Raw genomic sequence first — 24,639 nt, forward strand, 5'->3', positions numbered from 1 at the left:
GTTTCTCCAATGGCATGGGTTGTTTGGCCCACGGGGTCGTATTAGAAGATCTTGATGGGAAGACAGCAGCGCAATATGTGGTGGTGTATAGCATTGCGCATATGTAGGCAGAATAGTTAATCTGGTGAAGCGATGGGGCTTCGGGGACTATATTGTGTAATGGCGGATGCTACATTAAGATGAGGTTTCACCAAGATACACTGTTGAGATCATGATGCTGGTGAGATGTCAGTGCATGCACAAAACAGAACCTCGTCGGATGTAAACGAGCAAATGATGTTTTCAACTACAATACCATATCTAAACGCCACAAAATGCTACTTCACTATCTTTTCCACAAAGGTTCATCATCTACCTCCTCCTCTTTCCCCCACCCCCCTCATCCCCCCCAGAATGGCTCCTCTTCTTCCCCTCCCTCGCCCAATACTCCTGCTTCTCCCTCTTCTCGCGCTCCGCCCTCTTCTCCGCATTCTCGGCGACCTTCTTCTTATACGGATCCTTGCGCTCCTCCTGCTTCTTGCGCCGCTTCTCGACTTTATCATTCCTAATCGCAACAACCTGATCCATCAACCTCCTTGCCTTCTTCTCCTCGCCGCCCACCACAACAGCGCGTTTCTGCATGTACGTCTGTTTCTTCTGCGGTTTCACGGTCGCGATCTGCGATTTGAACGGCAGGTCTGCGGCGAGTTTGCGGGGGACGCGGAGGGGGTTGAAGACGCGGGTTGGGCGGTCGATGGGGCGGTAGGCGGAGTTTTTCTCGGAGGGCGTGGCGATGCCGTTTTCGTAGCGGACGAGACCCGTTAGGCGCATGCCGGTCCAGGATGTGGATTCTCCGTCGTCGCGGCCGGGCAGGGCGGGATTGAGCAGGTTGGTGACGGTGTTGTAGAAGCGGCGGGGCTTGATGGGGTACCACGCCCTGAGGAACACGATGTCGCTCATGAGGATCTTGTCTTCAAACGTAGCACGGAAGTTTCCTTCGGGTTTGCTGAGAGCGCGTTTGATCTGCCCGCGGACACCCGACACGGTGCGTATGCTTGCGCCTTCGAACTTTGCGATTTCGAGGCTCGATTTGAACATGTCTTTTACGAAAGCGGTGTTTTTGAAGATCTTGTAGGGGTGGCCGGTTAGTTTTAGTTTCTTGACGATTTCGGTGGATTCGTCGACGTTGAGGACGACGCCCGTGGCTGCGATGCGGAAACCGGGGGTTTTGTTGGAGAGGGATTGGATGCAGACGAAGCCGGTGTTTGGGGCGACGAGGGGGCCGTAGAAGGTGCCGAAGCAATGCATGTGCTCCGGTGTGTACTTTAGCATGCGGTTCCTTGTTCGTGAATCGGAAATGCTGTAGATGGGCGTAGTCTGGAACCTCCTCCAGCCCAACGAGAAGATGAGGGGGTCGTTCGTCTTGAGAATCTTCTTGTGCCATCTGTGGCGCTTGATGCGGATCTGGACGAAGCCGAAACGCTCTTCAGTTGGCGTCAGGCCACCGATGAGAACGGGGAATCGGGGGTTGAAGTGTGCGGAGAACTCGTAGGGTACGTTTTCGAGCACTATGCGAGCGTATGTTCCCGCCTTGTGGCCTTCAACTTGAACACGAGATATCTCATCCAGTTGATCGAACTCGGCGCGGTTGATGTCGAGTTGCTTCTGAATCATGGCCTTTTGTGCGTCGTACCAGTCGTCTTCACCGAACTCTTCTTCACCACCACCCTCTTTTCTTGCATCAGCCTTGTCGTTCATAAAGCCTTCACGATCTTCCTCCTCGAACCGAAGCTTCAATTCCTCCTTTCGCCGAGCGTTCTTTTCGCGCTCTGCTTCGATGTCGTTTGTTTCAGCTTCAGCCCCAGTGTTCTCAGTTTCACCACCGTGCTTCTCGCCAGTCTCCAGATCCTCAAATTCGCCGTCGCCCTCGTCGTCTTCATCAAAGCCTTCAAAGTCGTCATTATCTTCGTCGTCGTCACCACCCTTGCCGTTCATGTGACCAGTGGCAAAGCGGCCCATGAGAGCCTCAACATTGTCCTCGTCTTCCCATTTCTCGGCCAGTTCTTCGTAGTTGAATTTGGGAATGTAACGGTCTTCAGCGTTGGCAGCATCGTCCGCTGTTCTCTTGTTGAAGAAGCCATCATCCTCATCACCCTCCTCCTCAATATCTTCCTCCTCTTCATCGCATCTCCACTTCTTGAGGACTTCTCCCGGCGCCAGGTCCATATTGTACATCATCTTCGCCAGGTCTGTGACGCGGTACGGTCGTTTCCGTCCGTGTAGTTTCGCAGCATTCTCTCGGAGATTTGCCTTCCACCGTGCGCCATCTTCAGCATCATCAGAGTCTGAGTCTTGAGAATCAAGATCGCCTTCTTCGAGATCTTCCAGATCATGTTCATCGCCAGATATTGAGCCGAGATCGGAGTCACTGTCTGCGAACGCTACGTCCTCGGCAGTGTCCGCCTCCTTCTCTTTGCGCGAGACCTTGAGCTTGCCGTTCGGTGGGCCGTTGGTATCCAGGAATCCGGTGTCGTCTTCGTCGTCGTCGGCATCGCTGTGGTCCTGCTGCAGTTCCTCATCGTCGCTGTCGATGCCATCGAGATCCTCATCATCGACCTCTTCAGCGTCTGCTGCCCTAGCCGTACGCTGAGACCGTCGACCCGTATCCGCAGTATCGTCTTCAAGGGTCTTGTTGTCAACGACGTCGCCGTCCTTGAACAACCTGAAGTTGCCGTCGTCTTCACCAAGCAGTTTCCGTCCGCCCTGGAGTCCAATCATCATCTGCTCGCCCAGACCCTTCTCCGAGTAATCCGCCTCGGGATCGAATGTGGCAGTCTTGACGTCGATGTAAACAGCGTCCTTGTCGACGAGCACACCACCAACATCCGACATTGGCGCATACAGAATCTTCTGCTTCTCGCCCAGTCTTGTGCGCTTCTTCTTTCCCGAAGCCTTCTCCACTGCCTTCTCTGCAAACGGTGTCGGACATGGGTCGGGTAGCGCTTCCGTCGCAGTGACTGTCAGATCTCCAACACCCGGTATGTGTACTCTCGACGACCCAGCGGGAAAGTTAGTGCCGCGCAGATATCCATACAGCGCTATCGTGCGATCGCATTTGGGATTCTGCTCGATATCGGTCGGAGGCGTAATATCCAGAAACCTATCAGCCAAGCAGTACGGATGAGAATTCCTCCACACCAGCGGTCTAGGATTCTTCATGACGCTCAGAAACCTCGAGAGGTTCATAATCTCCCTGTCTGGGTACCGTCCATTGACCACACCACTGAGGTAGAAGAGTTTGGCGCCCTGGTATAATTCGCTCCAGAACCTATGCTTGAGCCTCTTCTTCTGCAGCTTGAGCGTTTCCTGTTTCCGGAACAGATCCAAATGTGTGAGGATACCGAAGACGTTTCCGGGCATACCGCTTGCGCTCAGGACGTTCAAGAACTCCATGGTCTCCATCTCGAAGCCGTAGTTGCCGTCGATCATCAGCAGCACTATGTCCACCACCTTTGCGATGTCGATCATGCTGGCGAGCGAGTCGGCGGGACATTCTAGGAACGTGAGGCGGCGGCGCTTCGAGGTGACGACTGTGAGGGGGCCCGTGGGCGTGGAGAGGGTCTGCTTGGTGTACCGTCTGATCAAGCTCTTGATGAGGGTGGTTTTGCCGACACCGGGAGGGCCGACGACGCCGACGATGATGGGAGGTGCTTCTTCGGGAAGACGGTCGACGAGCGGGACGTGGAGGCGCTTTTCTTTGACCTGGAGAGGTTAGCTAGAGTGGCGCGTAGCTTCGACTCTTACATACTTCAGTAGAGCGCGCAGCATTCCGCTTCAATTTGCCCGGCGCTGAGAATGCGAAAGCCTTGGGGTTCTTGTCGCCCGTATGCGGCTTCTTCTCCTTCTTCGGCCGATGCGGCCTGTTACTCTGGGCGTCCGCCATGTTGACTTGTATTCGTATCTCACTCCCAGACTCCAGTGGAAGTCGTCAGAGTGGCGTGTTGGGTCTCGACTCGTCGCGCGCAAAGTCGAAGTTCGAGCGGCAAGCAACTTCGCGATCCCAACTTTTTCGGCGCTAGTCCAGCCGCTAAGGCCGCAGCTGCAGGGATGGGCTTATCGATAAGGACGCGCGCCTCCCACGTACGGTTGGTGGGGCAGGCTGTCTCACATGGCGCTGAGGGTGGGCATAGTCTGGACAGCGCACGTCATCGTCAGACCAAGCCTATCCAAGGCTCTAGACTGCTTGTTGACAGGGTCCGACGGAGAGATAGCTGAGGTATATAAGCCACGGACACGCTTTGACCTTGCTGCATCAACACCACAACTCTGCAACTCAGCTTCACTAAACTACCCCTCAACTATACCAACAAACCTCACTCCAACAAGTCTCAACATGCCTGCCTTCATGGTGAGTCCTCCTAGATACACTGTAGTCTGTACCATGCTAACAAATCCAAGGTCACCCTCAAGGACTCCGCTCCTAAGGAGGAGCTCGACAAGGCAAAGCAGCACGTCACCGAGCAGGGCGGCAAGATCACCAACGAGTTCACTCTTATCAAGGGCTTCAGGTACGCGTCTCAACGTCCAAACTTCCCCGCAGTAATACTGACACACCGCAGTGCCGAGATCCCCGACGGCGTGGTCACCACCCTCTCATCCAACGAGCACGTCAACGTCGAGGCGGACGGAGAGGTGAAGACACAATAGAGCTACTACACGACTGCCGCTGATGGGTGCACAAAGATCAAGATGTGATGCAGTGAGCGGAAGCATAGGGCATGATGCATGAGCATATGATTTCATGGGTATATAACGATAATCAACGGCTTTACCGACAACATGACGTCGTCTCACTGTGATTCCTTTATCTCTGCCTCCTCGCGTCTTCCCTAGCCTCCTGTACGGTGTCTACTCTGCCCACTCCTCTTAAGCTGAGATATACGTCGGTACCCCAACCCCAGAGACTCTGTACTGCAATACCTCCGCCGAAGTATTCCGCATAGGCTCTTCCCAACGGCAGTCCATATCCCAGCCCCGCTAGACTGTTCACTCCATCGCCTCCTGCCCCTGAGAAAGCGTTCAGCGCATCCATGCCGGTGGCTGAGTTGCTACCACCGGAGAGGGTGGTAGTCGCCTGCGCGTCGTTGAAGGTTGTGAAGCTGTAGTCCCAGATGTGTGAGAGGTTATCGGGCGAGATGCCGCCGCCACGGTCACGGATCCGTATCGTTACACCGGGTGTGCTGTGTTTGAGCGGGAGGATGTTCGAGTCGGATGGCGGAGATGTAGGTGAGCTGTTGCCCGTGAAGCGCTGCGAGACCTGATCTACATTGCCCTGATCCTCATTGTCAACCTTCTTATTTCGAATATCTTCTGAGTTCTCGGTGCTTGCATCTTCAGGCAAGAGTTCTGGAAGCGGGGCGATGGTAACCTCGATGGGTTCGCGCTCCATGCCGCTTTCTACCGTCGCGCGGAACGCGTTCTTGAGCAACTCGGTGATGATGTATTCGAGATGGACGGGTATATGCGCGAATTCGTAGTCGGGTTCGCCGTTGATGACAATAGTCGGTCGGACGCCGTATTTCAGCTCGCAGATCTCGCCCACCACGTTCGCGCAGTGGTCTACTATCCTCGCAGGCCTGAGTCTTGTGTCAATGACGCCGATATATCCTGGGCTCTCGTCTACTTCATGCATCATCTCGCAATGCGGCTGACTGGAGAAGTGAAGAGACAGATGCTGTTCCGCAATCAACCTCGTGCCTATCCGCGCGCGCAGATGCTCGTCCAGGAAGCGCGTCACATCCTTTGGGCTGATGTATTTCCTAGCCTCCAGAAAGCCTCTCGCCAGTATGCTAATCGTATTGGCATGTGTCTGTACCAAGTCCGCCATGACCTCTGTGAACTTGACTTCCTCCTCCAGCGTCTTTATCTCCTGCTCGGCCCATGGTAGCAGCGTCGACAGGCTGTGCATGTAATTCGAGTGGATCTTCGAGACATGAGGATTGGAAACGACGATGAACGGGAGGTTGCGGAGGGATTGTATGCGGTGCGCGAGGCGGGCGGGAAGGATGGAGAGGGTGAAGTTGGCGGACGTGAGGAGTTGTTGGGTTGTGAGCGGCGGTCTTCCGTGTCTGTTGCGCACGCGACAGCGTTAGCCAGGGTCCTCGGCAGATGCATTGGGAAAGACGGGTCTGACAACACTCACTTGACGAGGTCGGCGAGTGTCAACGGGTGTAACGGTAAGCTCGCCAAATGCGAAATGTCGTTGTCCGTGACCGTCTTGGTGTGCAGCTTTCGGTAGTAGCTTCCTCTTGCGAACAGCGCGCTGCTTGTTCTTCTGGTCGTGCGCGGGCAGCATAGTCGTATCATTTGCGACTGTATGATGAGCGGCCGCTGAACTTGCGCCATGGTACTGTATGGCAGGACTCTGCTACAGGGTCCACGCCGGCTGGTGCTGAAATGACTCCTCGATCGTGTGAAGCGCTGGAATGTGTGACTGCTAACTGAATAGAGTCATGGACATTGCTAGTGGGAGGACGTGAAGACTAAAATCCGTTCGGCATTATGGAATGCGGCTGCCGTCTGAAGTAGGCTCGGATGCGCAATATTCCATTGCAGCGGGAGCAATTGAGTTGTGGGGGAAGCTTCACCAAGCTCACCTGGGCGTGCGGGATCCGAGCTAGCGGTGTGAGGCTGATGTCATTCGTGCATATCCCACGCTCGAAGATCAACACGACATGTCGTTTTGGTCATTGACACCTCACGCTAGGGAAAGACAATTCGTGAAGAAGATGTAATATTGATTGGTATATCAAGAGATCTATATCAACCCTCCTAGAACCCCCATCTCCTACCCCCATCTACAACTTCGCCTTCGCCGCATCAAGAGTAGGCAGCATAATATCCCTCATATCACCCGCCGCCTCATTGAGGTAAAAGCTCATCTTCTCCTGTTCATTGTTAGCCTTCATCCCCCCATAGTTCATCTCAACATTACAACTTACCGAACCAAGCCCCTTGGAGCAAACATTGAACTGGATGCTATTCTCGTTAATCATATACGCAATACCCCATCCATCATCGATAACCTGGCTCCATCCATAGCCATTGAAGTACTCGCTCGACAGCTGAGAACTCGAAATGAACCATGTGGAGCTGTAGGTGTAGGCTGGGTCCTGGTACAGAGCAGGCACCTCCTCGCCCTCTTTGAGGCACTTCTTCAGGCCGAAGAGGTGGCGGTCTACACCGCGGCCGTCGCTGGCGTCGGAGATGTACTTGACGTGTGCGTCGAGGGCTGCGCGGAGCTTCTTCGAGCACTCCTCGGGTGTAGCATCGGCGTCGGCCATGGCGTTGCAGAAGGCGACAGATTCGTCCGAGACGGTTCTGCAGGTTTCTGTTCGGCCTTGTTGGAAGCGGCGGGTCGCGGCGGACTCGTAGGTGGGACGGTTCTTGCCGTAGAACTTGTGGTAGGCGAGCTGGATGATCATTTGGACGTACGCGTCGGGGCTGCACTTGAACTTCTTGATTAGGCCTTTGCCGTAGCCTTGGTAGGCTTGCACCCTGAGCTCGTGTGCACCTATCTGGCGGGAGAAGTGGGACTGTGCGTCGGCGATGTCTTGCTGGAGCTCCGCGTTGATCTCGAAGCGAAGGGGTTTCGGGTTAGGTAGGTCGGAGCGGACGTTAGGGTCGTCGAAGGGGAGGGCGTTGGTGAAGATTTGCTGGTTCGCGTAGTCGTTGAGGCGGTGGGTGGGTGTGCCGTCCATCATGGAGTGCTCGCCCATGAAACCAGATGTGCCGTTCTCGTTGACGATGAACTGGAGGGGCTTGTCGAACCAGCGGTTTGCGCCATCGCCGTGCCAGTACTGGTGTGCGCGCTCTTCGAGGGTGACAGGGGAGGCGTCGTCAAGGCAAACGACGAAGGAGGCGGCTTCAATGGCTTCGAGGGATGCGGCGTTGTTGGCAGAGGCAGCCTTGAGCTTGGGGTAGACATCTGACCAGACATCACGGTTCTGGGATGTGAGAATGCCGACTGCGGGCGCCTTCTCGGCCTTTTCGTATACGCGCTGGAACTGGAGCTCGAGCTCGCTGGTGTTGAGCTGCTTTCCGTTGATCTCGTGGGGGATCTTCCAGAACTGGTTCTTCCTTATCGCAATGATGTGTGGGTTCTCCTTGTAGGGGTACTTTGTGCTGGAGTCGGATGGCTTCTTGGGTACACGGCAGCAGTTAAACATGTGCTCGTAGGAGCTCATGGCCATGGGAAGCTTCTTCATGTACTCAGGCTCCAGGCTGCATTCATCAACCATCTTCTTGAACTCGAGCACAGCTGTTGAGAGAGCAGCAGCGCGCTTTGCTGGGTTTCGCCTCTTCCTGTCATCGCGGTGCGAGTAGAAGTAGCTGACGTATGGCACGACGGGATCGCGGTAGGCCATGTACGCGGCATCGTTCCACCACTCGTAGATCCAGTTCCTGTGCTTGGGGTCCTCTCTCCGCTCTACCAAGCGCTTTTGGAGCTTCTCCCCAGGTCCGCCGGGAGCCACGAACTCATTGACAGCCTTTGTAGTCGCGTCGAACTCGTTTTGGGAGAGGAGCGGGTGGACGGACTTGAGGTATCGCTTGGCGGTCTCCTCTAGGGTGGGGACGGGGAGTCGCGGAAGGGAGTCTTCAAAGCGCAGCATGGCACCTTTGCTGTGGTCCTCCTTGTAGCCTGCGCAGACCTCGTGGTTAGTTTTGAACCATCCCAAGCATGTGAAAGCAGCGCATCCACTTACCCGCTGGCAAACTCGACTGTTTCCGTGCTGGAGCCATTGCGACAATCTACACGCGCCAGATGTCAGCATCTCCTCCCCACCAAGACGCCACCCTCCACGCGACAACGTACTCTAGGCTTCGCAAAAGCGGGCTGGTTCAAAAGTGGTCTGCGAAGTATCGAGGCGGAGGCGGGTACTCGCGCGCGTGCAGCTCTGCTGAACATCACAAAGAAAGATAGGTGAAGTAACCAGGGAAGAAATTACAGGAGATGATATCAGAAGTCCTAGCTTTCAGTAGATCCGAGGCCAAATGAGCACGCGCTGGCTGCGATGACCGGGGTGGAGCTGTGAATGGAACAAGCCGAGGTTGTCGGACTAAGGTTTCGCTGATGCCGGTGACGTGATGTTTGCAGGTCTGACGGCCGCTTGCCCGGATGGATGCAACGAGCGACTATCTTATATGGCTCTGCTAAGTTCGTCCCAAGACACCAAGACTGCAGCTTCCATTCTCCTCAGCCTGTTTGCGAAATGCCATGTTTCCGACGTGTACACATCGCGATTCTGGGGTGCCCCGCGGCAGTGTCCCCACTAAACACGGACGCGACGAGCCGGCAATTTCACACCCACAGCCCAGGAGCCGAGGAAGGGATTCCTCGACCGAGCGTGCAAGCGCGCAACCTTGGAAGGCTATGAAGAGCCTCATCTCGTCATGTGATAAAGAGGCTCGGTCTAGGCACGGGGCCACGGAGCCACGTTCGTACGAAGACGTCGGTGTCTCCATCTCGCTCCTTGGCGTCGACGCTGGATGCGCATCGGGGTAGTCGTCAGCGAAACGACCATGACTAAGTTGGACAGAAGAACATTCGTCTGAACCGCAAACTGAGGAAAGTCAGTCCTCCGCGTAATAAAGCATCATAGGGTGCTTCGGGCAGTCCATGAAGGGCACGACATCGTCAATATCTGCACAGCTTACCCTAAGTTGCGGATCACACAGCGTGCCGAACAGCCAGCTGAGCATACCTAGGTAATGTTGAACCACGATTGTAAGCGGCACAGCAAGGAATGGGTCATGGAATCCGGTATTCCGTACACGATTCTCCGACAGGAAATTCTTATGAATGATATTATTGTTGAGGTGGATGCGTTGATGGAGAGGATGTATAAGATTAAGGATACAGGGCTGGTGGATAGAGGGAGCATGAATGCGGCGGGAAGGATGGTATTGTGTTATCACGCGACGGGGGTGGGAGGGAGTAGGTGATAGGAGGGAGGCATTGCGGTTTGAGGGATCTGTTGATGGGGTGGTCGGGGGGAAGTGAGAAGTGAGCTCAGGATGAACATCGTATAATGGTAATGATGTGTTTTCGTTTTTGTCTTCGACAGTGACTTCTCTTTCTGTCTCTCCCTATAATAAAGATACGTTGATCTCTCTTCCTCATCGCCTTATAGAGCAGAGCAACCCCAACACCAACGCTGAACAGGTAAAGAGACCCTTGCATATGCTCGTCTATCCAGACACCAGCATTGCCCCAAGCAAAAGGAACCGGAAAGACTCCAGTCCGAGAAGTATATGGTAAATATAAACATAAGAAACGTCGCAGTGACGGGGTATAAGATTCGACACGTTGTATCGGAAAGATGCTTGAACAATGCGATTAGACTTTCGCATCGCATCGCATCGCTAGAATGTACGGACATTCGGACACCGACCGGGGGATTGTTCGCTCGGTGTGTGTGCGTCCGGGATGTCAGATGTTTGACGATTCGGTGGGGTGGTCTTCCGTGCTGTCGCGTTTCATGTTACGGATCGGTGTCCGATGGGACTTTGGACAACCTCTTGCAGTACAGCATGGACGCCATCGAATGTGTTATCGATGATGCCATCTCTTAGTACTCAGACCAGTGGCACTGCTCGCCAACCTTCTCAAACTCCAAACTCCTGTTCACACGGCGCCGTGCGCGCTCTTCACGGCCAAGACAGCAGAACAGACGTGCGAGGCCGCTGCGCTTCCGTGGCTCGAGACCCTCGTAGGGGTTCTCTTTGGAGTGCGAGGCTGTTGTTGATGCCGGGCTGAGAGGGATGGTAGCGTCGGCGAAGATGTCGCGTGGTTTGCGCGGATCCTTTTCCGAAGTGCTGGAGTAAGGCGAGTTTGTTTGCGATGAGTTGGCCGAGAAGGATGTGTCGAGTGGAGAAAGCATTTGCATTTGGCGGTTTGCTCGTGGGGAGCTGGGGAGGCCGCTAGGCGAGAGTGGTGGGTAGGACATTTTTGACGGAGGAAAAGCGGTTGTTGCAAGACGTGTGTGTGTGTTGGAGATGGTAGTCTCGATTCAAGAGAGAAAGGAAGCGTGTGAATGATTATATGCGATCGCGACCGGTGGTTAATGGATATCAGTTAAGAAGCGAATAAAGCCGTTATATGAGAGAAACAATGTTTGTATGACAAGAAAATGGCACCAAGGGGACGCAGAGGCGTATATGTTTATGCCGATCCATCATCCTGCCGTGACCGCAATCATACGTTACCCAGGGGGGCAGGCACTGCAAGGTATCTCCACGCCAAGGGTCCGACGCCGTAAGATGATGGCCAGGGGCACCACGCAGACGCAGCGCAGCGCGGGGCACCGAATGTCCGCCACCAAAAGTATCCCCGGTCTGTCACTGCCGCAAAACGGGACATTTGCAGCCAGGCGTAAGTTTATCCGCAGTTTCACAGGGCGACGATTTGTGTTTTCCATGTTGGATCCTCGCGGCTCTTGTCCAACCATAACAATCCGCGTCGCGCAAGACCAACCAACAGCGCGCAGCAAATGCGGCGTAAGGCGCAGCTCGCTGCATGAAGGTCTGAAACCACGCCGTCTTCATGCGGAAAGGCTAGACCAAACGTTGCCAGAAGGCCTGAGGCCCGCGCTCCCAGAGAGTCAGCGAACCTGTTGTTCCTGCGAAAGAACGAGCGTAGGCAAGGCTGTCTGTTGGGTCTGGCTGCGTTTGTTTTTGCGATGACCCCCCCTGCTCACCACTCCTTGAAACGGTCTCAACGTCGCACGTCTGTTGGAAACAAACGATGGATCGCTCGTCACCCTCCCGCGCCGCGTATGTTGTTAATAGTTGGCTATTTCCCATGTTCATGCGGAGGATGGGAGGAGCGAGTTTCGTTACATGTCGTCCCGCGATTGCGCCGATGGAGAATCCACCGGGTGAAGTCGTGCTGTCAGCACTTGACTTCGGACCGCGTGGTGTTGGTTGAGCTGCCAACGTGGATAGTGGCATACATAGTATGCGTGTTGTCTGCAGTCGGAGCCAACTTTCCTCACTAGTTTCTTCGAGCGACCTGTCAAGTGACCGACAGTTGACGACATGTGGATATACCTACGCGAGCTGGTCGGTTCGTGCATGATAGTTGTTGGTTTATCGCCGGCATTGCGTGCGGCACAGCACCGTTAGCACTTCCCCAGGATCCTGCAATCCTCCGTGAAGCTTATCTCTGTATTGATGCAGTTCATGCGAGATGACGATGGCGATTCCTTGACTGACTTGCTGTGAACTGCGACCAGACTCATCGTTCCCAAAGACGAGTACGACTGAGCGCTGTCACAAGTCGTTGGTTGCGGGAGTATCTACCGTGTTCGTGAGCAAGAGCCGTACTGTGTGCATGCAACGCGTCAAGACTGCCTCGCCAGATATACGTGCGCATCTTAACGCGAATGCGGCGTGGTTGCTTCGCCGCAGTTGGCGTTGTGCGGCACAGCTACAACAGACGCTTATCTAGCTTTTTTGATGAGGATGATGCGTAAAGCCTGCGGTATAAGGGCACTACTGCGAAATAAAATGAGCGAAAGCCATAGGGCCTTCCATATGAATAGGCCCATGCTATGATGTCAGCGCTACTTGCGTCCTGCATTTTCAGGCCATGAGGCAGGAGCGCAATGCCACTACAGTAATGGAAGACGATACCTTAACTCATATCAAGAAGAGAGTGAGTAGGCATAATGGACTGAAGTGGAGAAGATTGTTTGTAATGCGTTGCCGCGTCGTGTTCGCTGTTTAGTGAAAGAACGAAGGGAAAGACGCGCTAACCCAGAATGGACGACGCGTCTCCACACTCAACTACCGTGACCACCACCGATGATCCCACTTTCACCACCAGCTTCTATTCTTCTTCGCTCGGGACCTTCTCCGGCCGCCCGTGCTATCCTGTCGACCACGTTCACTAGTATCAAAGTAAGCTGACTTCCACACGAGTAGTCCCGAGGTGGTCGCGAGAAGATCGAGATGTCATTTCAAATAAACTTTCCCATTCTGTGCACTAACTACGACCATGACGGGAAAGGGGGTATAGAACGCCGTTGCACATGCTATTGCTGACCACGAGGCTCAGCTCGTTGATATCCTGAAACTCAAACGCCTTGTCCATGAATACGAACCCAACTGCACCTCCTTTCGTGAACATCGCAATACCATGTAACGCCTGCAATGCTCTAGCCGACCGTGATGTCTGAACTCCAAAGATACATGTCTTCGGTAAGTCGTACTGTGGTATACCCACATGGCCTGCGAGGCTCTTATGTAGGTGGATGCCGCAACGCCCACGTGGCCAGGAAGTCGTTGGCAGCTGCCAAGTCGGCACCCGCAGCGAGAGGTCCAGGTACATTCAGACGGCAAGCCTCAATGTACTGTTCCACCTGGCTGAGCATGACGTGCTGATGACCATGCAACGTTGCATGTTCGATGGCGATGGTGAGACGACCACGATGTTGACCTTGAGGGTGGCGCACAACACCGTGGCTAAGACGAAGTAGAGAAACATCTGCCTCCAGAGTCGGTGAGGCCTTGGTGAAGAACTTCTTTTCATGGTCCCAGAAGGCAGCGGATTTATCGACACTGGTAGGATCGGCATCGGTAGGCTTCGCACCCTGTTGCTGCATCGTACAGCGGAGGTTTTCGACCTTCGCGACCAGGTCAGGGTCATTGTCAAGATTTCTAGCCCATAGCTAGTCAAGTCAGCGTATTGTTTCTTGTTGAAGATGTGAGTTTCCTTACAATCATCCTAGCCATGACGATCCAGGTTGTGCAGGCGCGGACACGAGCGAGAAAACCTCTTAACAGGTATGCTAGTGGAGTGTACTGTATGGTCACAGATCAGCAAGAGCAGACTGGAATAATGAAAAGGAAGCAAGGAAGCTTACCGCCGCCATCTCCAGAAGAGTGATTTCGAAAGCGAGCAATTTGTAGTCCAAATTCGGGGGTGGCGCGGTGCGATAGAGAGCCTCGTTCTTGCCTTTTAAGCCCTTCCCGCCACCGCTTTTTCCCAAGGCATCGTTGTCGGCGTAAGGCTCCAAAGGCAGAGTGGGGAGGAGATTGAGGGTTGTTGGCGGCGAGGCTTGTGGAACCGCAAGAACACGAGCCGGACGGACAGGAGCCACAAGTTGTACTGCGACTGATGATGCGGTCGAACCGTGTTGGGCCGCAGAATCCACTTGATGTGTCGCAGCGATACTGGTCGGTCCAGAAGTTGACCGGCCGCCGGCAGCGTTGTTCCAAGGGAACAAGTGTGCGTAGAAGGGTTGGGCAGACAGCCGAGGAAGAACTTGGGCAGACGGCTGAGGTAGGACCTGGGCAGCGTGGCGGCGATGAACGTGTTGATAATCAGTACTGCTGCGGCTGAGAGCGATCAATGCTTCTGCAGTGTTCAGATCAAGCAATTCGGCCTCTACTTCACCAAGCAAGTCATGTTCGCGGAATTCCCGCTGGACGCGATCAAACTGCGCCATGTTGCCTTTGCTGAAATGCATTCGCATCTGGCTCTTGAGATCCTTGGACTTCTTGATGTACGCTTGGTATGAGTCGGTATCTACAGTGGCTGCGTTAGAGATTTGTAGCTCTTTGACAATGGACAAGTGTGCTCGGGGTTCTTACTGTGATTCTCCATCTCGACGTCATCGGATTGCTCGCCATCGGTATCGCTGTCGCCGTCACCCTCGTCGTTGTCACCCGCCTGACCATTGTCCTTGACTTGTACATCATTGCCAGTGTTGCCGTCGGGGTGGCCGTACTCCTTGTTGATATCTGGAGTGACGCACTTGGTCTGGGCCTTGTTGCTGTCGTCGGCGGCCATCGTATCGGAGTGCAGGGGAGATATGAGAGCGAGAAAGTGTAGCCTTGCGGTATCGATTCCAATCGCGACGTTCAGTGAGCGAGAGAGCGGGCGTTGGCGTTGGTGGGGGAGCTGATATAGGCAGGAGGAGTCGGAGCTCTCGCTTAGCCTCAGCGTCCTCTGTCCCTTCACTGACTTCCAAGTCCACGGAGAGAAGCACCAGTACCACTCGTAAGACGGCAGCGGCTTGACAACGACGACGAGGATCCTCTGGTAATGCTCATGCATCCCTTCAACACCCTCAAGCAAGCCCATCGCACCGCCAAGCATCCCCATGCTGGCCTCCTCCAGATCCCGGTAGTGCGCCACCCCCGCAAGCCCCGACACGACTGACGTCGACGAGCTCACGCACAGCCGATAGCGAACAAGGGCAGGACCTGCCGGTCATCCTAAGGATGTCGCAGGCGTGGCGACTGCATATCAGCTCGTCGTTGAGCCGTACAAGTTGAGGACACAGCTCCCATCGGACCCCTGGATGCACACCACTGACGAGGCGCCCTACCAGAAACCAGGTTGTGGAGGCCATCAAGCTGCCCTGACAGTCGCTTGCGGCATCGACGACTCGCTCATCCAACAGGTTCGGGATCTCAACCTCAATCAGCCTCTCCCGCATCACGGCAGCCCTGCTCCGTCCGGCAGACCCCCAGGACACGACGACCACGACGAAACAGCAAGTCTAGACGGGCGAGCCTCCCATTGCCGCTGAACACGGAGCCCGGTAGCCCATGTGCGGATCGAATGCGAGACCAAACTTCAAGGATACACAGAAGGCATCAAAGGGGAGGCATCGTCGCATCGAAATTGTCTACGGGCAACCCGCTTTGGGCGTCCGAATACCCGTCGAAGGAGCGCTTCTTCGGTTGAATGCAGACACGCTGTTGCGCTCGAGAGGCCCGGCTCATCCCTCTGCAAATAAGCAAGGCTGGCGGTCAAGAACCGATGCCACGGAAGGGCTAGGGCGTCTTCATAAGATCTTGGAGCATACTGGGATTCTGGGGGGATAGTAGACCAAATGCGTATGCCAAGTGCCAATCGTTCATCGTTGACACATGAGACGAGGGTCTCCAGGCGCCGGGTAACGTTCAGCCGGTGCTTAGAGGAGGGAGCCCCCAAGATCTTGGGGTGAGCTTGCTGATGCACAATGCAGTCAGGCTTTCTGAACCTGCGTGATGGCTTCTTCGACAGACATGACAATGACCTCCTTGCTTACTGCAATTTGGCAGCGGTAACCGAATGGCTCCGACGACACCCGTTATGTGCCATACGTCGCAAGCGACTCTGATCGCTCATAATCGTCGTCGTGAACAAAGCCCGACAGCGAAGTTCTTCCAAGACCAAGCGAGCGGGACTGTGATGACGTCATCGTCTCAAGCCTAGTGAGCTGAGGTCAGACGACGTCCATGATCGTCTACCGGGAGACTTGCCAGTCGATGTTGTGAGCTACCCCACCAGCTGTAGATAAACAGTCCCTATTGAGTGTCCGTCGGTGGACGCCTCCGGGGAGATGAACAGATTTACCCGTAGGTGATCCGTCTCATGCGATCTTCGGATTCGATGTTGCCGTCCAAGAGAACATCGCTTGCGACCGCGAGGTGGAATGTTTCAAAGGTCCGAGAGGACGGCATTGCAGCCTCTTCAGCCTCATGATCCAATTCGATAGACGAACGAAGCCGTTAGAAATGTAGATTCGCCAGGGTGTATGCGTGGCCATCCCGAAGTCTTTGCAAGGCAGCTCACGAGGCTGGTGTCAGGGTCTTCCATAGCGAGTGGGGTGTCCAGAAGGGGCAGAGTCTTAAAGTCTACAGATACCCAAGTCACACCCCTTTGAACAGGTTTATGACGAAGGGACTCTAGCGATGGCGAGCCACGTGCGAGCATGCAATGCTTCGTCGATCGGGCGCGATTACGAAGATGTCTAAGAAACATTCCGAAGCAGTATTTACCCTATGGGGCTTTGAAACCCCAGATCCAAGCTCTTTCTATGTCCCTGTGGCCTAGTGTCCTGAGCATAGATTCCCGGCAGTAGCGCGCTTGCCTGGTACTGCAGCGTTTGCCGAGAGTTGCTGTTAGAAAGGCCTCGGGAGTAAGGATGGGTCTATGACGCTACCCGAGGGCGCGATAAGCTAATCGTCAACCATGTCCTATCTGGGAAGCCTGATGTGCTGCCGTGATATGAGAACGCTGGGAAGACGACGTCGCTATGGTCAGAGTCATGTGTGGCTCAGCGAGGACTAGTGCCGTGCGCATGCGCGAGCGCGTCGCTGGTCCGCTGTGGAAGCCATCACCGTCAGCTCGCTGTATGAAGTCGCCGGAGAAAACAGGGTTTCAGGTGCATCTTTGTTGATGCGTGTTGCGTAGTCGGCTGATGGGCGAGGAGGTGTCGAAGAAGGAGGCGTAGTCTGGCGAAGGAAGCGGCCCCACTGGCCGCCGAGGATGCTTGCGGAGATGGCTCGGGCTCGGCAGTCGCGCCAACGTCACTTACCCCCCTTCGCGTCTTTGCTCTTCTTCCATCTTCGTCTTCATCGCGTGTTCGTTACTACGCATATGTGTGGCATTCAATGACTTGGCCACGATATCGAGTCAGCCGTTGCGCTGTGGTGTGAATGAGGTTTGTTCATTGCGCCAGGCTCGCGCGACCGGGGCTCACGTTCGTCGGTGGGCTACGAAGCTCGAGGAACGTGGAATGCGATACGACAGTAAGCTCAAGGCTCATGGTGCGATGGAGCGATTCTGTTTTCGCATGCGGCAACCAAGATTGAGATGCTAAGAAAGAGTTCGTGACGGGAGTTCTTTGGTGGTCCGCCATGGATGTCGACCTCGGGGCGGAGGCAGTAAGGGTGGCCTATGCAATGTCGAGGGGTCCTCAGATGATCGCGTTGATGGTCAGTCCTACCGAGGGTAAGGCACGTAGGCGCTCAGAATCTTGGGATTGTCAAAGAAGGTCAGTGCTCCCCGGAGAGTCGTCAGGGGCGGAGGGTCACGACATTTGCCACATCAAACGAGTCCAATGCTTGGTGTACGATCAGAGGGACTGACGTTAGCAAACTTCTCGATTCATAGGATATGGCATACTTCTATCGTCTCATAGCAATGCCGTCAACATTCAGTCACGTTGATAGTCACATCACAGTCCAGCGATATCTGTGGACGTCGCAAGCGCCCGTAGCAGGCTACACATCCGATCTCACATACTATCCCTGTTATCGAGGATACCTGTGTCTGCCACATACATTTCTGGTACTATTATTGCTAAGTGGGTTGAAACAACGTCTTCCCTACCTGAAGCCAAGCCTCAGCGTCAACAGCATCCCAGCCCGTTGTCCGCGTCGCCCTTACAGTTCGTGACCAAGCAACGCGACTATTGGCTCCCCATAATCTCCTGAATGCCTGCCCTAGTTCATGTTCTCTCCGTCTTGATCTTCGGTGTTCTCCAGCCTTCGCCGCGAAGGGGACCCTGTCGATCGTTCCGGGCCCTGTGACCTTGAAGACGGTTGCGCAGGCGATCTTGTAGACTGTTGGCCTGGCTGCTGATGGGGAGAAGGCCGGACTGGGGTCTGGAAATGCGCAGGATGTGAGCCAGCAGGCCTTCGGCGAGGACGAGGGAGATCCGGTTCGGGTGAAGCCTCCTGGCGCGCGACTTGCCGCTCGAAAGCTGCCTGATTCGCTTGCCGGTGAAAAGGAGTCATGGCCGCCATCGAAGACCCATATCCTCCGGAATCGGAGTTGTCGCCAATCGTCTGCGTCGTCTGAGGAGGCAGCTGCGGAAAGGAGCCGACACCGTAACCGAAAGGGTTTGATGGGGGAATGCCCAGCTGCTGAACAGCGTTTCTACGCAGTACCGGTGTAAACAAACCTCGAGGCGGAATTTGGCCACCAGCTCCAAACCTGTTGCCGACTCCAGCTTGAGCCTGAGCGACCGCAGATGACGTCTCTGTATTCCTGTGCGCCGCATGGTTCTCTTGAGCGTCGGAACGGCGCCTGTGGTACTCGTTCCTGGTCTGATCTCGCAAGACTTCGCCGGCCCGAGCCAAGTCGCCTTCGAGGCCTCGAGATGTACCGCGTGGTGGTGTTTGCGGATCTTGTGGGCGAGAAGGTGTTTGCACTTGAGGTGCTCGGAGCGGCGTCGGTGGATCGTCCACTCGTCGGCGATACCTGAGTACAGGTTCTGGAGCGGCGGTCATGTCGCCCTCGCTTTCTTCGTCGCCTTCATACCTGCTGGTAGCCTCGCGGCCCTCTTCAAGCATGTTTTCTGGCTCGTGTCGGCTGCTTGAAGGCATGTGTGAAGCACGTGGCGGGCTGTCTTCGTTCTTGGTATTTTGAGGACGCATCGCGGAGCTTGTTGCAGGTAATAGCGCAATGAAAGATGTCGTCGGGATATGGGGTTGAAGGACTCTGAAGAAGATTAGAGAAAGTGATGCGGTGATCCAGCGTCGTGGTTGAGCGAAGCCTCAATGTGGGGTAACGGAAAGTGAATATATACGCGAGTCTCAAACGCGTCGGTCATCTCAAGTCAGGCGAGATACCCTGAGCTCTGGTGACCCAAGTCCACCGAGTCGGCCCCAAAGCGTTTTATAAGGACCTCTACGCGACGCCTGGCCTACGAGAGACGTCAACGACATCCTTACGACTTAGTATCGGTGGCTACCACACACTTATTGGTTCAATCGAGGAAGGAGATGACAGAATGAACTGGGAGACGCTGATATTAAGCACGATCGTATGATTGTTGGTTTTTACTAGAAGATGCTAACAATCTGTCTGGTGTCAAGCAACAAGCGTACAGCGCCTGTGCATCATCCATCCCAATACAAACTTCAACGCCACATCTCGCACTTCTGCCAATATGGTACTGGAAACAATGCGACCAAGAACCCAATCCTCGCCCTAGCTCCCGACATTGTGCCACATACTCTATATGTCCTCTAAGCCAACAGAACTCCCTCCTACTTGTTCCTAGTGGACCGCCTCGGCTGTCTACGTACCGTCGGCGGCTCCGGCTCCTTCTTCCTGTCTGCAGGCTTCGGCATATGATCGCGGAGATACCCGTCATAGTCCCTTCGTGCCTTCATCGCATCCTCTAGACTCACCACCTCAGCTTCTTTGTTGCCAAGCTTCGGTAGCCCTTTGTTGTAAAGTGGAAGCGCTGTCTCGTATTCTTCTCTGGTGTCGAAGGACAAAGAACGCCAAAGATTGTCTCTTGACTCCTTGATGAGATGCGAGTGGATGTTTTCGAGGTCTTCGCGATACATCTGTAGTGCGAGGTCTTCGTCAGGCGCTGACATGTCGCTCAGGATAGAGGTGTCTTCGAGACCATCGAAGGAATTACCTTTGGGGCTGGCTTGGGGGGCGTCTTCGATACTGTTCCCAACACCGCCTTCAGCACCGTCTTCATCGTCATCCTCGAAGACGTCTTGAGGTTCGATGTGAAGGTCGTCGCTGTCTTCGTCTTGAACGTCTTCCAGCTCATCTCCGAGTTGATATCCATAATCGTCTCCGTCAGCATCTACGAGGCGCTCTTCAAACCCCTCAGCGAAATTGTCGTCAACTTCCATCGGCCATGCACCCTCCGCGGCTAAGGAGGAGTTGGCGTCTCCGGCGCCCGTTGGCGCTGCGGAGCCCTCGTCAACCCCAGGAAGTCCGGTTTCCGGTTCAGAGCTGCTGCTCGAGGGATACCCGACAGGTTCGTACTGGTGGTCATGCAGGGTCGGAAGACGGTGGACCTTACGATCAGGGCGTGCAGGAGGCTGAGGACGTTGTGGCCCTGTCGTGTTGGGTGTTCGATTGAGCGTCTCGAGCCAATTACTTCGCGGCTTTGGTGGTCTGGTATACCAGTGTGATGGACCGCCGAGGTCGACTGTAGGCTCATCTGGCACCTCTTGCCACTGGGTAGCCGGCTTGAAGTTTCCGTCGTTGTCTTTTACAACTGGCGTTACCCCTTTGATGTCCATGAACTCCTTCACCCTCGGCTTTCCCATACCACGCTCGTAATGGTTGCGCGTCCGTTCGTCGACCATTTCGTCGGGGTATTTATCGTAGTACGCCAGCGCCCATGGAGAGAGCCTCTCATCGTGGTCAAGGCCAGTGCGATCCAAGTTGCGCAGCCAAAACCGTGGTCTGTCTTCTCGATAATTGAACTCGGCTACCGTGACTCCCCAGCGTTCAGCGAGGCCCTCATAGTAGCTTTTCGTAAAGAGACCGTCCTCGGAAGGCTGCGGGGACGGAGTGCGGCGGGCATCCGGCGATTCGCGTGCAACGTCCGGAGAGGCTGTAGTGTCCTGGATTAGTTGTGAGCGATATGACGTGTGTCTGGGCATCTTCGCGGTACCTCAGTGAAGAAAGCGTCCAATGTAGAGCCTTGGGCTGGGGGATACGATGACCGTCTCGTACTCGCCATTGTTGCGAGTGACATGAGATGCTGTTCTTCAGTGCGAGTGGAGGTAAGTATACGGGCAGTCTATTCGTGGTCCGTGTGATCTCTGCTGATCTCCTCGACAGTGAATTACAATGTTTTCGGCTGCTGGCTGCTTACTACTGGAGACGAGTATGACATATAGCACATGACGGAATGCGCTCTCAGTATCCCAGTCCAGCGTCTGGGATCTCATGCGTACTTGACGCTACGTGAAGCACGAGGATACGCGAGTTGGACGATCTTGCGGATCCACTATTTGCGAAGCATGCAAGTGTATAAGGCGCTCAATTCGTCTGCCCATCGACATTTTGGCCCTTGTGGCCATTGCGATGACCTAAATCACCTTTTGGATGTATAGCGCTCACAAGCGTCCTGTCTACCAACCATATTCATCAATTTGAGAAGATGCCCGAGTTCCTGGTTTGATTACAACGAGGTTTTAATGGACAAAGGAAGTACACGTTAGTTTCGAATAATCATTGTTTCATTAGCAGCTAAAGGAACAGTGACGTTGTGCAGATGCTGTTGCGGGTAGTGTGCGTACTGGGAAAGACAAGCGAGTCGCGAAGTTTGTAGCACGATTTGGCAAACTTCAGCACGGCACGCGTCCCTATCATCACGTTCCTTGGTCACTGAGGGTCGGCTTTGACATCTCGGCAGCTCGCGTAATGAGTGATAAGATGAAAAACTTTTTCGAATGCCCGACCATACATCAAGTCGCTATAAAATTTTACGCGTCTGCGTCACGCCCCCTGGATCAAGTTGTTGCTATGCAAGAAAAGACGTGCAAGTCTCTAGTCATGTATGCAAACCGAGGCGAAAGCTTTGAGCCTCTTCGATTCTCGCGACTGAGGGCGCCATGATGGTGCATACACAGTCTCTTCACCACCGTCGAGCTTCCGCTTGGTGCGCGGTCCACGCAAGCTCTCAAGAGCCTCTCGATCGTTCTTGACCAAACCCTCGAACATCTTCCTGCTCTTCTCATCTCCCAGGTTCAGTGAACCACCGATTGCCGAGCATGCATTGGCAAGGGCTGCGAGATCGTTCATGGACACGTAGCGGGCGAGGAGTGTCTGCACTGTGGAGAGCCGCATCGCGGAGACAAATCCGATCTTGTTGTTAGCCAGTCCCCGGAGTATTGTTGTGTCGAAGCTCGGAGAAGGCTTCACACTGTCCTTCTTCTCGTCTTGCAGACGTTTGATGCATTCGTCGATGAGGGGGGCGTGCTGGAGCTCTTTTGTCGCGGCCGGGTAGGTGGCGTGGAACAGTGGCGATGTTGATGCAGGTGGGGAAGGCACACCAATGCCACGCGCGGCGGGGACGTCGTGGTTTATAACCTGTACCGAGTACGTGGTGTTGGTACCCGCGACTACTGGATATTGTTAGAACTGCAGGGCGGACAAGTATGGGGACTCTATACCATACCGGGTGAACTTGCTGTGTTGCGAGTCGGCGCTTGATCTATGCTGATGATAGGCCTTCTATAGCCGTTGGAGGTAGACATAACGTTTCGCGTTTTGGTTGCCGAATTAGAAAAGGCGAGTTTGTTGCGAACGCTGTTGACGACGTATAAATTGTCACAATTGACTTATCTGTGCAGTCTATTGGGTGGTAAGGAGAGAAGAGCATATAAGATACTAACGTTCGGCGGCTTTGCAAATCGAAGCATGACCCGGTGACGCTGTCTGTGCTCCAAAGCCGCCTCGAGATCAAACAATTGCCTAGCGCGCTCTCGGCGCGCCTGAAAAGGATACCCTGTCATATGAAACGCAAGCGACCAATAGGCGATCACGTAGGTGCGGTAGATGACTTTACGTATGCGAAGTTTTTATATGCTCAGAGATTGCTGGTCAAGTGAGCACACGGCCTGTGACACTGGAGGGTACGAGACAACGACCTCAGTAGGAATGAACCCCAAATACACCAGGAGATACATTTGGTCAATCACATTCTACATACACGTACTCTTTGAAATGGAGAAGGTGATGTATCTAGAGCATGGATGTTATCCGAGTTCCATCAGGCACAGGATTTTGACCACATCTGCGACGTACTTTCCTTATCGCACAGCATGACTCAGCCAAGGAAATAAATCAGCTAAAGAAACCTTGGTCTCGTGCTTATGGACAGGTTTGAAAGGCTGGACGTAGTGACGACGCATTGGATGAGTGGGCCTACCTACCGGTTTCGGAGGAGGTGCCAAGCATTGTTTGGCTACGATGTGCCTCAATAAAGCGCCGTCTTCGCTTAGGCGACCTCGTGTTGAGCTGTATACCGCCTGTACGTATACATTTCACTACAAGGAGGGATAGACTGGGGGCACAGACCTCGACTGAGCGTCCAGCCATGTCTTTTACTTTGCAACTCACAACATCTGAACCAGACCCCGCTACGCCCCCTTTGGTTCGTTTCAAGATCTCTACAGCCCCGTACAAATCCCTGCATGAGAATCGCACCCGTTCTACGAGTGTAGCGCAGTGTCATTGCGACTGACACCGCTCGAACGAACGGCGAACTGCCCAGAGACGGATCTTGATACAACAGGAATCGTATGCGCTACGATTCGCGAGAACAGAAACTCAAAGACTAACAGTCACGGCAGACATCGCTCCTGTTCCATAGCTGGATCAACTATAGTGTGATCCGATGGCTTTCCACCCGAACGCCTTGACTGACTTCATCGCCGAGACTCCCACCTCGAGGATGAAGCCGATACTCACAAGAGCCATGATCGAAACCGACGACTCTTGTATGAAGCACCAGAGCATCGCACCGCTCTTAGCAAGTATCTGGAAGTACAGCTCCAGTCATGTTTCTTCGACACCCACAGCTGTCGAATTGGCTGCCGGCCACCGTTACTGGCTGCCATGCGGATGCCTAGCGGAGGAATGGATAACCTTCTTCACCTTCGCCGAGGGATGGCTCGATTTGGCGCCGCCTGGAGTAAGGTCGGCCTACGAGGAAGACCTGGTCAACAACTTTGGAGTTTGGCCGAGCTTCGCGAGGATCATGCAGGATGAGACCAGTCTGTCCACCCATTATGATTGGTTTCTGCCAGGAGAGTTATCTGAGCAACTTGCTCCCAGTGGCTCGCATTCTCATCACTTGACCCACCCACAGACCCCACGAGTTGCCGAAAAGACCCCATACCCCGAGGTCGCCGGAGACCCTTCAAACGCGACTACGCTCAAAGATGGATATGGTCAGCCTAACTCGGCGCGCCGGGATATCACAGAAACAACCGGGCTGAGGAGAGGTCTGCTTCAGGGACAACTATCAGGGACCAATCCTCGTGCGCTCCGCCAGTCGTCTGCGGCTCCGGTAGGCTTGTCTGTCCAGTCATTCCCTTTCC

At 54.5% G+C, this 24,639-nt stretch overlaps 7 protein-coding genes across 7 annotated transcripts; 1 reads left to right on the forward strand and 6 right to left on the reverse strand.

Moving 5' to 3' along the window:
* Positions 1-351: 351 nt before the first annotated feature.
* J4E88_002652 (uncharacterized protein) lies at positions 352-3,922 on the reverse strand (the record flags this gene model as incomplete). Its single annotated transcript, XM_049396312.1, has 2 exons — positions 352-3,741; positions 3,788-3,922. 2 exons carry the CDS (start codon positions 3,920-3,922, stop codon positions 352-354), a joined length of 3,525 nt encoding a protein of 1,174 aa, XP_049257660.1.
* A 450-nt stretch (positions 3,923-4,372) lies between these two features.
* Positions 4,373-4,686, forward strand: J4E88_002653 (uncharacterized protein; the record flags this gene model as incomplete). Its single annotated transcript, XM_049396313.1, has 3 exons — positions 4,373-4,387; positions 4,438-4,547; positions 4,599-4,686. 3 exons carry the CDS (start codon positions 4,373-4,375, stop codon positions 4,684-4,686), a joined length of 213 nt encoding a protein of 70 aa, XP_049257661.1.
* Positions 4,687-4,843: 157 nt separating this feature from the next.
* Positions 4,844-6,384, reverse strand: J4E88_002654 (uncharacterized protein; the record flags this gene model as incomplete). The annotated part of the gene is made up of 2 exons (XM_049396314.1): positions 4,844-6,107; positions 6,182-6,384. 2 exons carry the CDS (start codon positions 6,382-6,384, stop codon positions 4,844-4,846), a joined length of 1,467 nt encoding a protein of 488 aa, XP_049257662.1.
* Positions 6,385-6,836: 452 nt separating this feature from the next.
* J4E88_002655 (uncharacterized protein) lies at positions 6,837-8,781 on the reverse strand (the record flags this gene model as incomplete). The annotated part of the gene is made up of 3 exons (XM_049396315.1): positions 6,837-6,926; positions 6,981-8,680; positions 8,745-8,781. The coding sequence occupies 3 exons, from the start codon at positions 8,779-8,781 to the stop codon at positions 6,837-6,839; spliced, it is 1,827 nt and encodes a 608-aa protein (XP_049257663.1).
* A 1,829-nt stretch (positions 8,782-10,610) lies between these two features.
* Positions 10,611-10,988, reverse strand: J4E88_002656 (uncharacterized protein; the record flags this gene model as incomplete). Its single annotated transcript, XM_049396316.1, has 1 exon — positions 10,611-10,988. The coding sequence occupies one exon, from the start codon at positions 10,986-10,988 to the stop codon at positions 10,611-10,613; it is 378 nt and encodes a 125-aa protein (XP_049257664.1).
* A 2,295-nt stretch (positions 10,989-13,283) lies between these two features.
* Positions 13,284-14,836, reverse strand: J4E88_002657 (uncharacterized protein; the record flags this gene model as incomplete). The annotated part of the gene is made up of 3 exons (XM_049396317.1): positions 13,284-13,712; positions 13,908-14,572; positions 14,638-14,836. The coding sequence occupies 3 exons, from the start codon at positions 14,834-14,836 to the stop codon at positions 13,284-13,286; spliced, it is 1,293 nt and encodes a 430-aa protein (XP_049257665.1).
* A 7,245-nt stretch (positions 14,837-22,081) lies between these two features.
* Positions 22,082-23,049, reverse strand: J4E88_002658 (uncharacterized protein; the record flags this gene model as incomplete). The annotated part of the gene is made up of 3 exons (XM_049396318.1): positions 22,082-22,659; positions 22,713-22,768; positions 23,042-23,049. 3 exons carry the CDS (start codon positions 23,047-23,049, stop codon positions 22,082-22,084), a joined length of 642 nt encoding a protein of 213 aa, XP_049257666.1.
* Between the last annotated feature and the right edge of the window lie 1,590 nt (positions 23,050-24,639).

This window comes from Alternaria novae-zelandiae (assembly GCF_023758075.1).
Source record: "Alternaria novae-zelandiae strain BMP 2774 chromosome Unknown scaffold_4, whole genome shotgun sequence".
In the NCBI taxonomy this organism is placed as follows: domain Eukaryota; kingdom Fungi; phylum Ascomycota; class Dothideomycetes; order Pleosporales; family Pleosporaceae; genus Alternaria; species Alternaria novae-zelandiae.